Here is a 12,620-nt window from a genome sequence, read left to right as displayed (position 1 = left end):
TGAAAGATTCCTGTGTTTGAGAATAAAGTTGATAGAGAAGTGGCAGTACAGATAAGTGTTGAATCATCTGCATACTGTATCATACAACCATGTGGAGTAGCTGTGTGTAGATTATTAGTAAAGAGGGAGTAAAGGAGAGGGCCCAAGATAGATCCTTGGGGGACACCAATAGATAAAGGAAGGTGTGGAAATAGGTCACCCTACCATAGAACAGATTGCTGATGGGCAGATAAATAGTTATGAAACCATGCTGTGGCAGATGGTGAGAAGGATAGTTCAGTTAGTACATCTATTTGTGTGGAATGGGAGACCATATCAGAAGCTTTTGATAGGTCTAGAAAGATGGCAGATACAAAGTTCCTGTTATTCCTGTGATGGTTTGCGGTATTAGTGAAGGATAAGAGAGCTGTAGTGGTACTATGTGAGAAGGTTATTTTTTAGTAAGAATTTCATGACCTGGAGATGAATACACCTTTCGAGTAGCTTAGAAAGAGGTGAAAGAATAGCAATTGGCTGATAGTTTCAGTCCTGTGGAAGGTCCCCCTTTATGAAGTGGGATTACATGGGAAATTTTCCACAGTTGAAGGACTTTGTTTTCGAAAATGGATCTGTTTATAAGGATTGATACTGGGAAGGTTATAGATTCACCTGCAGTTTTGAGGTATTCACTGACTAAGTTATCTACAACAAGTGTAGTTGGTTTTAGTTTCTGTAGTAGTTTTTTTATAGTGGCTGTAGGAACTGGGGAGAAAGAATGAGGCATTGCTAGTTGTAGACTTGGCTGGTTTGGTATCAGGAGTTAGGGCTTTGTCGTTTGGAAAGGGTAATTCTAGATTCAGTAAAATGTTTGTTAAAAATGGTAGCTATGCTATCGGAATTGTTGTAGATGTTTGGCGTTGGTGTAGTGGATTTTCCTGGGTGAAGGATTGAGTTTATAGCCGGCCAGAATTTTTGAGGGTTTTTTGATATATGTTTTGAATGTTATGATAGAAATTTATTTTATCCTGTTTTGTTTTTTTTTGCCTTATTTCTAAGTCCTTGACACTGTTGTTTAGAAACTACTGTGTTAGTCTTACTCCATAGGTCCCAGGTTTTAGCTGTAGTTTTCAAAAGGGCTCTAGTGTCTCTGCTTAGCCAGGGGGCATAGTTTGATTTTACTCTGGTTCTAACAGGGGCATGTGCATTTAATATATTTAAGAAAGATTTATTAAAGTGGTCCACTACATCATCTAGGTCAAGGTACTTGAGTGGAGTCCAGTTGCATCTTTGTAGGTTAGCTAGGAAGTTGTCAAGATTAAAGTTATGTTTTTTTCTCAGTTGTTTAAACATAGTAGGTTTTGGTGGGAATATGTATTGTAAAAAGAAAAACGAGCAGGCAATGGATCTTTCGACACTTTATTGAAAGTTAGGTAGTAGGTTAGTTTGGTAGTAGGACTTTCAATAAAGTGTCGAAGGATCCGTTGCCTGCTCGTTTTTTTTTATTTTTTTCGTTTAGTTTGGTAGCATGAAGTTTTTTTTTTTTTTTTGGGAATATGTGTTGTCATATAAGAAATGTGGATAGGTGGTCGCTCAGACCATCAGGAATGCAACCTGTTTGAAATGAGAGAGAGGAGTTATTTAATAATATCCAATCCAATGTGGATTGTTTTTTACTAGCTTTTTCTATTCGGGTAGGTTTTTGAATAGTTTGTGTAAAACCGTGCACGTTTATGTGATGGATGGGGTGATCTGTATCACATGCAAACCAGTCTAATTTAAAATCACCCTGTATGAATGTCTCCTGACTAAGGATACTACTTGCCCAGTGCAATAGGCATTCTCTAACTGGGACATTATTTCCAGGTGGGATATAGCAGCCAATTATATTGTGTTTTTCTTGAATTTATGGTTAGTGTGGTATAGATGATTTCTGCACTGTCCAGTTGTGGGGTTTTGCATTCAAGGAAAGTTAAAGTGAGATGGACTTTAAAGAGGACAGCAACTCCATCTCCTCTTTTGTTGAGTCTATCCACCCGTAGTATGGAGTAACCTGGGTGTAGTATTTCATTATCTTTTGTTCTTGGTTTTAACCATGTTTTAGTGATTATGACTAAGTTTGGGAAGTATGTGGCTAGAGTGGCATGGAGGATGTCCAATTTGTTGGCTATACTTCTAATATTAATGTTCATTAGCAATAGGTCTGATTTTTTTTCTGTTTAGGATTGGATGTGTGGGGGGTGTTGAGACTAGAGTGATTAGATGAGTTGGTGTTATCTGAGAGTGGTCCAGGGTTTGAGTGGACGTCACCAATAAGCAGTAGCCTAGAAGCACTGTTGGTAAGTAGTTTCAATCGTTTGATAAGTTTTTAAAGACTCGTGTGACCTCGGTTGATATGCTTGTCATTACTTAACCATAACTTTTACGTGTGTCTGTCATTTGTTGGCAAACTTGAGCTGAGGTAATCTCTGAGAGGAGGATTATGGATAGAGCCTGGCTCGAGAGTTTGGAGATTGGGAGCTGAAATATAAGGCTGACTCGGTTCCATGTTTGGAACCGAACCCACTGTCAAGGATTGGTGAGGATCGACAACACAGATGGAACGTTATGGTAAGACACAATTTCTTTTTTGCTTCTGTTGAGCACTTTTGTTAAGAGAATAGACCAAAACTTAAATGAAAGAGAAAATATAAAATAAATTGGAAGTAAAACAATGCTTTAGTCTTTAGAGTATTCATACATGCAAGTATAATCAAATGGAACTAAAACTGAATAATCGTGAATTAAACTCTTTTTAATTTTATATGTTTTGAACCTTCAAACCTGTTTTATTGAGTAACCTAAGTACTTCTAAACATTCTTATCAGGTTGCTATTACTGCATTGTATTTTACCTGATAATTTTTAATTATCTTGTAATTTTTATGATTTTTGTACCTGAATTATTGTGTTATATTGTTTATCTGTAAACTTCATGCTATTACTGAGTTTATTGAGAAAATGTGTCTGCTAAATCATCACACCCACCCTTTTAGCAAGTGTATGTAAATCTGGTATGGATTAGTTGTGTGACAGTACTTTAACATATGCCAACATTTGCCAACATTTGCCCTCTGTTAGATAAGTATGTATATGTTATTCCTAACAGTAGAAGAGCAATCTCCATACCTCTCAACCTCTTAGAGCAGCAAGTCTGGACAAAGACCCAAAAATAGGGACACTTTAAATATTGCTCTTACAAACTTGGAAACTTGATAGAATAACAGGTTTTGCATTAGCATGAATTTTCTGAAGGGTACGTAGTCTTAAACTCAGATATCTGTCAATATTTTCTGACTTCAACCCTCAATGATTTTGCCAATGATTTGCCAGAAAACTGCAGTTTTATTAGAAAAAAGACAAAAATTATGAGGCAGAAATCTGGACATTCTGTGAAAGTCTGTAAGTTGAGAGGTATGACCGTCCCACAATACCTCTAACTGTACTTTGAATCTACAGCCCTTTCTTATATTTCTTTATAACATTGTCATTGACCCCCAAGTCTGAATATCTTCCTGCCTATTTAGTCACCTACTTTTTTAAGCAGCTCAAGGCCTACTTCCTTTTTTCTGTCCCCAAAAGTGTATTTTTGTATTCCATTTTGACTTTGAAGTCATTTTCTCATCAGACTGTTGTACTCCCATGTAGGTGAGCCCATGTATTGACAAATCAGCACCCAATGCTCCTGTCCAGCAGGGACACGGAAAAGTTTGTGCCCAACAGTTTCAAACTCGCATATCTGTGACTCAAAGGCAAAAGTCTTACCACTAGATCAAAGAGGCTGGCACTTAGTCGTGAAAGATTATTTAGCAGAGTTTCTGAGTTGGCTGTTTTTAGATTCTACCCGTTGCTTTAGCCTGTCTTTTAAGCATGTTTCTTGTTTTTATTCTTGTTTTAATCTGAAAAAATGCTGCTCATTTTGGATTTTTAGGTTTCCTTGAGGTCTGTGAATATTTCTGTTTTGTCCTTCCTCTCATTGCCCCTAATATGAACTTTATGTGCATTTGGTAACTGGGATAATGCCACTTTTTCAGTAGAGGTGCAGGGAAAAATCTCCATTAAATTAAGATACAAAAAAATATAGCTGAGGTATCATAGAAATACACAAAATACAGTAATAAAAATGCAACTTATGAGAAAATACATTAACACACAATAAATAAAATGAAAAAATGTATGACTCCTTCATAGTATTTCGGACACTTTCATAGACAAGTTTTTGAAAACTGTAAAAAATGAAAGTGTAAAGAGCTATTGAAGGGTGAGACATAATTATTAGAGAAGGAGAGTTGAGCAGGTAAGTAATAAAGTATTATTAATGTGTCCAGCCATATGCGTTCTTGTGCAGGTCTTTGTCATTTTAGTTGTAGTCTTTTGGACTGCTTGGCTTTGTCTCTGTAAAGGTTGCTCCCTATTCAGCACCGCATATACAAGGACAAAACAATGTCAGCGGTAGCTTGTGCAAGAGAATAATATTGTTTAATGCTTACAGTACTAATATTCTGTGCATCCCACTGTCATATCAGTCATCTTTTGTTACCACCTTACATTGTTTGTGTGCTTTAATTAATTTGAAATCCTAATAGCATGCTGTTTTTTCTTTTTCTTGCAGTTGTCTACATCACTTGGTGTTTCACCTGGCAATAGTTATTCTTTATACATTTTTTTCATTTGACAACACTGATTTATCCACACTGTTTTCTAATTTTAGCTATCCAGACTTTATTGTGTAATCCTGCACACTACTAATTGTTCTTTGATTACTTGTGTTAACTGTCTTGCTTTTATGGCCTGTGTCATGGCGGAAAAGGTTCATCGCACCAGCCCAACTACCCGGTTAACAGAGATAAAATAAAATAAAAGTAATGCACTGTCCCATCACAAGCATACTTTTCATTCACATACTCTTTAGATTTTTTTTTATTTTTAATTGAAACATTTTTTACTGAATCCAAGTTGCTTTTCATTTAATCATTTATTTAGTTTTGCTATACTAAGTCTCATCCTCTTTACTTCTTTGTTTTGCAATGCTATAAAAGTTTTGTCCTCTGCAAGGACCACATATTTTCTTCCTGCCTGCATTGTTATATGTAAAGCCATATGATTGCTCTCAGTATGTCATCCTTAAGTGACATACTAGCATTTCATTTGCAGTAAAGCTCTATTTCCTGTTTATGACCTGGTGATATACATGATAGGTGGTTTAAACGTTCGCTTTTTGTGTTGGATTGCCAGATGCATTATTAAAGTCTTCATAGAGTGTATCTACAGCCCCTTCCTGGTCTGTTATTGTTAACAGGCGCGTTCATTAGTGAACTATAATAATCTTCTTGTTGTGTCCTGTGACCTCATTTTCTTCATCAATTTTCTCTAAGCTGAGTTCTTCCATTCTTAACTATAGATGCATTCTAAATGTTGTCTGGGTGTTTGACAATATCAAGTAGTGTAAGAATTGTACTGTTGCTGTTACCCTGATGATTTTTAGCTTTGCATAGTTGTGCATGTTCTGCATTCACTAAACCATTTTGTTTTGTAGGAAAAAGGTTTGCATCTGGATCTGCAGACAAAAGTGTTATTATTTGGACTTCCAAGCTAGAGGGTATTTTAAAATACACGTAAGTGTTTTCACATCTAATTTATTTGTGATAACTATAGTAGATGGAGATTTGTTAAAGAGTATGCAAAGGCTCTGCCACATACACTGTTGAAATTTATGCTTATCTTTATGATATAATTGACCATTTCATGGGCGTATGTTGTTCCTCATCTCTAAATTTATATATTGAGATTACTGCAAAGGACACCCTACAGGCCTTTAACAATTTTGCTTTGATTGTAAATGTATAACTAATGAAAACAGCAGAAAAGTCACTGAGGTAAGGCTCCAGGCTTTAAAACGTTTATTATTCAAAAAACTGCAGAACACAAGCGCTTTCACCAAATAGGTTTCTTCAGGTGTACTGGAATAAAGTGCTGACATCACTATTTATACTAAATAGCATGTGATACTCCAAATCAATGATTAAGGCACATTAGAATTAAGAGTTATAGAAATATATTCTTATAATAAATGAATAGTAAGAAAACTTATATAAACATTTAAAAACATATAAAAACATGTATAAAAAGAAAATATATACATTAAAAAAAAAAACAATTCATCTACGTAAAGGTTTATTTTTAAGGGTTGGTCTTAAATGAATATTTTCATTTAAACCATGTCCTGCGGTTGCCCTAAGTCTAATTATCCATCTTGCCTCTAAACTCTCAGTTTGTGTCTTGACATTCCCTCCTCTTATACTTTCAGATATTCTACCTATGGCCCTAAAAGAGAACGTATGTTGCTTACTGGTATCATTAATATGTCTTGCAAGGGTATTGATAAGAGTGCCTCTCCTTATATGATATGTGTTCTCTGATTCTTTCTCTAAAAGTTCTATCTGTTTTGCCTACATAGAACTTTCTACAAATTCTACATGTAGCAAGATAAAAACTATATGTTGTGAATCACATCTAGCTAGCATTAACACTAAAATTGAAAATCTCATTGGTGTCAGGGTGCTGAAAAGATAAAAATGTTTCTATAGAACTACAAAAATTACATTTACCACAGGGTCTACTACATCTGATGGTACTCAATGTAGTATATTCCTTAGGATAACACAACTGTCTCCGTAGGGACTTTTGATTCTTAAAAGTAAACTGCGGTCATGATCCTATATGTTTACTAATTTGTACATCTGAGGTAAGAATGTTCCAGTTTCTATTAATGATGTCGGTATAAAACTTTATATCTCTAGAATAACTGAAACATAATCTCAAAGGTTGTGAATTAGTTACATATCCCATACTCTTATTATTAGACGTGGACTTAGAAAAATAAGGCTTGGCTTTGCTATGCCTCAAATTCATTACATTCTGTAGCCCTTGGTTTATGAGGTTAGGTTCATAACCTCTATCTTTTAACTCATGTTGTGTCTTACTGAGCTGTAAATTAAAATCAGCGACATTGGCATTTAATCTTGATGCTCTAAAAAACTGGTTTTGTGCTACATTCTTAAAGATGAACTGGGGGTGCATACTGTCTCTACTAAGTAAGTTGTTAACATGACATTCCTTCCTTTACAGTTTAAAATTAAAGTGACCATTTAAATCCTGTAGCACAGTAACATCAAGAAAGTTAATTTCACTATATGTATGATTCACAGTAAACCTCAAGAAGGTTGTAGTAGTATTGATATAATCAACAAACATTTTTAGCTCATCCACTGAACCTGCCCAAACCAAAAATAGGTCATCCACAAACCTACGGAAAAATCATATCTTATCTTTGAAATTATCATTCACCAATATAACTTGCTCCCATCCCAGCATTACAGCATTAGCGTAGCTGTTGGTGCAAGAAGTTCCCATGGCAACTCCTTGACGTTGCCAATAAAAACAATCTTTAAAGATGAAAACATTATTTTCTAGTACCAACCTTAATAGCAGTCGTATAGATTCAACAAAGTTACTGTCATGCTTACCACTATCAATCAACAGTTTGATTACGCTGTTAATACCATAAGCATTTGGTATGACAGTAAATAATGAGATGACATCAAGTGTTACTAAAAATAAATGTGTACTATTAACGTGCTCTCTTTCATGAGTAAATGTGTACAAGTCTTTAACAAACTGATCTGAAGTAGTTACTTTATTTGCTCTGCAACCTGTGGGGGGTATCGGATCCGATCTCGGATCCGAGCCGGCAGCTTTCCAAGCTACAAGATCCGAGCTCCTAGCTCCTCCCCTACCCATAATCCCCTGCTACGTGCTACATTACCCCAGATCGTTTTTTGCCGCGGCTGAAGCAGCTACTTTTGAAGAGCTCCTTGGGTTTTTGGTGAGATTGAACCTTTTTTTTTTCTTCTTTCTGTAAAAAAAAAAAAAAAAAAATCTTTTTCTTGTGTAAGAGGTTTAGTTTTTTTTCTGGGTTAGTTAGTGAAAGTGTAGTTAGTTAGGTACCTTTGTTCCCCCTTTCTAACTATTTTTTTTTCTGTTAGTTCCCGCCTTTCACCCTCCCCCCTCTTAGTGTTTGGGTGTGTTTTTTGGTGTGAGTGGTGTTATGGCTGAAGGGCCTAAGGCGGTGTTCTCAAAGTGTACTAAGTGTGGCCATAAGCTTTCGCCGGCGGATGGCCACACTCAGTGCGTTTTATGCTTGGGGGCGGCCCATTTGTCATCGGCCTGCACAATCTCTGACCTTTAATCCCCGAGCTATTAGGGACAGGAAGAACAAGCTGATCCTGGCGGGCTTGTTGCCTCAGGAATCAGCTTCTTCTTCCTCCCCCTCTCAGGCACAGGCTGTCTCCACAGCCCTCGTGCCTTCTGGGCCCCTGACTCAAACCTGGGACTCAACCTCCCTCTTTGGGTTTGAGTTCGGGGGATTCAGGTAACTCCACTACAGTGGAGAAAAGACACAAAGACAAGGGACATAAGTCCCACAAAAGGCGGGCTGAGACTCAACCCTCAGCCCTGCCGTCTAAGCTGACTAGGTCTCCCTCAAGGGGCTACGGATCCTCCCCCTCTCGGCTTCGTTCACCTCGTTTTTGTCCGGAGCTGGAGGAGGAGGATCGGTCTCCCTCGAGGTCGTCGAGGCGGCCCTCCCGGCCCACCTCGACGACTTCTTCGAGATCAACAAGAAGCCTCACTGAAGCAGATATGGATCGGATGATGCGCCGATTCATCCAGACCCAAATGCAGATGGGGGTGCTCTTGCCTCCCCCCCTCTGGGGGGGAGCGCGGCCCCCATATTTGCTCCGATTACTCCTTCTCCTACCCGTTTTCGGGTCTCGGAGTTATCGGATCCGGGCCCTTTCGGAACCAGGGATTGGTCGACGCTGATAGCTCCGGTCGCTTCAACGCCGACTGTGCCTTCGAGTCTGTCAGATCTGAGCTCTCGGGGCTGAGGGCTGAGCATCGGATCCGGGGGAGCTGGTGTGTCTTCGGCTCCGTTGGGTTCGGAGCACACCTCTCTCTCGGCTCCGGCTGGAGGTAGGGATCGGGGTTGGAGCCGAGGAGATTGCTCTCGGAGCCTGGCGAGAGTAGCTCTCCTTCGGCTTTTGAGGTTGTGGAGAGGGTACTGTCGAGGACCTCCAGGTCCCCGGTCCGGGCGTCGGATCCTCCCGTACCCCCGCTGCATGTGGGTCTATCCTCCATCATCCGACCATCGGGACAGCCTGCTCAAGCCCTCCAGTTGGTTCCCTTAGAGGAACAGGACCCCGTTGACGAGCCCTCTTCGGACAGTCCCACCGAGGAGGTCCCTCGAAAACGTCGGTGCAAGAGGAGGCACCTGGATTCCCCCAAGTCCATTACAACCGACACGAATTTAGATGAAAGGGAAGGTTCCCCAAGGTCACCCCCCCGAGGATGTCTCCTTCGGAGACATCATGGAAATGTTGCATATTAGAGGGGGGTGGTCTGCCCAAAAACCTTCCGCAGATGAATCCATGTTCCTGGATGTGTTTGAGGTAGGCCCTTCTACCTCCTGGGTGTCCCCACCGGCTGACCCCCTGGTAGACCTCATTACTACTAGGGCGTGGAAGGAGCCCGACACCGTGGAGCCTATCCCAAAGCGACCCGACAAGATCCTTAGCCCCCCAGTGGATAGATTGTCTTGGGCCAAGGGAACCCCAGTGGATGCCATGCTAGTGGCGGCTGCCACCAAGAGAGAACTCGCGCAGGAGAGTTCTTTGGTTCACCCGCCAGATAAGGAATCTCGAGCACTGGACCGCATTGGGAAGCGGATATTTAGTTCAGCGACCTTTTCTGTAAGGGCGCTTAACTACATGGCACATACCATTAGGCTGCAACGAGACTTAATTAAGGAATACGCTGCAGCCCCCCCGGAGTCCATGTCAGTCGAGGACAAAAAAGTTTTCTCGACTCGTATGGCCACTCTGAAATCCATCTCTAACACGTCCATGCTTCTACTCTCCCATGCCACGGAGGGAGTCGCTAGGGCCAGCCGAGCCGGGGTCGTCTTGCGACGTCACTCCTGGCTCCGTCTTTGCGATTTCGCGGATCCCTTCAAGGCGTCCTTCGCGAATGCACCCTTTGACAGATCTTCGCTCTTCGGCAAGACCGTTCGTGAGATGCTGGTCCAAAGCGAGAAGGATGGGAAGACGCTGTCTGCCATCGGGGTCCGCTTCTCTAATCCCCAACGATCCTTTTCTAGGAATCAGAGGGGACAAAAGAAGCTGTGGTTCCGTAAGTCCCAGCAATCCCATCCGGCTTCGGACCCCTCGTCTTCTAGAGGCAGAGGAGGACAAGGAGGACGGCGGCCCAGAGGCAGAGGGGGACCACGTAACTTCGGGTCCAGGGAACCCTTCCCGGATAGACCCGCGCAGCAGCCCTGAGGGCTTACCCAGCTGTCCCTCTCTGGAGGCAGTCGGGGGGGCGGTTGTCGGAGCACCTGTCAAACTGGGAGTCCGTTACGACAGATCGATGGGTGCTCCGCATCATATCCAGAGGTTATACCATCCCCTTCATAAACCACCCTCCCTCGACCAGATACCTCCCCGATGTTCCACCTGATCGAAGGGAGGCAGCAGCTTCAGAAATCCTGAAGTTGCGAGAAAAAAGAGCCATCCAGCCCGTCCCCCCAGACCAGTCCGGATCGAGTTATTACTCCAGGTTCTTTTTAGTGTCAAAAAAGACGGGGGAACTCAGACCCATTCTAGACCTCTCCGCTTTGAACCTGTTCATTCCCAAAGAAAAGTTCCGGATGGTCACCCTCCAATCTATTCTCCCCCTTCTGCGGCAGAACGACTGGATGTGCTCGATAGACCTCAAGGATGCATACTACCACATCTTGATGGACAGACGATCCAGAAGGGTTCTCCACTTCCGGCTGGGAGCCAGTCATTACCAGTTCAGGGTTCTCCCGTTCGGCTTCACCTCAGCCCCCAGGGTGTTCACCAAGGTCATGGCAGTGGTTGCAGCCCACCTGAGACTTCAGGGTATTCAGGTCTTCCCGTACCTAGACGACTGGCTCCTTACCACCACCAACAGGCATTGGCTCTGCCTGGCAAGAGATTATGCTCTTACCCTTGCCCAGAGCTAAGGCATCTCTGTAAACCTTTAGAAATCCTCTCTTTGCCCCGTACAGGTCCTGGGGTTCATAGGGGCCAAGTTAGATACCCGCATTTCTTGAGCTATGCTAACTGCGGACAGGATAAACAGCTTGTCGTGTCAGGTGCTAATTCTTCTTCAAAGCCCAGCCCCGAAGGCGGAATTAGTTCTGAGGGCACTAGGATCTATGGCAGCAGTGATCAGTCTCGCCCTTCACGCGCGTCTGCGAATGAGGATTCTGCAGTGGACCCTTCAAGTTCATTGGTCCCTGCTACTCCATCCGTTGAATACTCCGATTCCCCTAAGCAGAGTTTGCAGGCACTCCCTTCTTTGGTGGCTCCACGCCCCAGAGCTGAAGGAAGGGAGGCCTTTTGTTGTCCCTCCTCCCCAAGCCACGCTGACCACGGACGCTTCTCACCTCGGGTGGGGGGGCATTGTTTGGGCAGAACCGTCCAAGGCACGTGGACTCCCCTGGAGACCGCTTTGCATATCAATGTCCTAGAGATGAGGGTGGTGCTTCTAGCGTTGCAAGCTCTCCACAACCTTCTACCTCTGGGGACTATTGCAATCCCGACAGACAACATGTCAGTGGTCTGGTACATAAACAAGCAAGAAGGAACCAGGTCCTACCCACTTTGCCGGGAGGCTATGAGAGTGTGGGAATGGGCGATATCCACCAACCGCTTTCTGGTAGCAACGCACATTCCGGGTTGGTCCAACATTTTGGCGGACAAACTGAGCAGAGTGATTCTCACTCCGGACGAGTGGTCCCTCAATCCATCAGTTGCGAAGTAGATCTTCCGCAAATGGGGTTGGCCTTGCTGCAATCTTTTTGCTTCTTCCTTAAACACAAAATGCAGTGAGTACTTCGCAATACTTCCCCCAGAAGGGGAGAATCCCAGAGATGCTCTAGTCCATGCTTGGCCGTCCGGTCTACTATATGCCTATCCACCCCTTCTGCTCATGACCAAGTTCATACAGAAAGCCCGTCGGTTGGGAAGCAGAGTTATCCTCATAGCCCCATTCTGGCCTCGCCAGATCTGGTTCCCGTACCTGCGGTCTCGCAGTGTATCTCCGCCATGGATACTGGATCCCATTCCAGACCTGATTTCACATCCGGCGGGATTACAACCCCCGAACCTGGTGAACCTCAAGCTTGCAGCTTGGTTGCTCCAGTTCCACTGATGGCTAGGACTCCCGGTATCTCATCTCCTGTTAAGACCATTCTAGTCGCAGCACATAAGCCGACTACTAGGAAGATTTACTACAGCAAATGGAAACGTTTCTCTGTCTGGGCCAAAGATAGAGGCCTGGATCCATTTACAGTTCCTATTCCTACTATTCTAGACTTCCTGTCTCTGATATTCAGACAAGGAGCAAGTGCTTCAACAGTTAAGGTGCAATTGGCAGCCATCTCCCATTTCCATGTGGGAGACGGACTAGGATCTTTGGCTTCTACAAAATTATGTAAAACCTTCTTACGGGGCGTTTTCG

The 12,620-nt window shown here is 42.6% G+C and overlaps 1 protein-coding gene across 1 annotated transcript in view; it reads left to right on the top strand.

Annotated features, from left to right (window-relative positions):
• Nucleotides 1-12,620, top strand: part of IFT122 (intraflagellar transport 122) — a 2,412,356-nt gene that overhangs the window by 107,325 nt on the left and 2,292,411 nt on the right. Inside the window, exon 4 of the mRNA XM_044078630.1 lies at nucleotides 5,551-5,629. Coding sequence (XP_043934565.1) covers nucleotides 5,551-5,629 — 79 coding nt within the window. The remainder of the gene's footprint in view (nucleotides 1-5,550; nucleotides 5,630-12,620) is intronic.

The sequence above is a fragment of the Protopterus annectens genome, chromosome 7.part1 (genome assembly GCF_019279795.1).
Source record: "Protopterus annectens isolate FY-2018-M chromosome 7.part1, PAN1.0, whole genome shotgun sequence".
Classification (NCBI taxonomy): domain Eukaryota; kingdom Metazoa; phylum Chordata; order Ceratodontiformes; family Protopteridae; genus Protopterus; species Protopterus annectens.
This window is presented reverse-complemented; position numbering and strand designations above follow the sequence as displayed.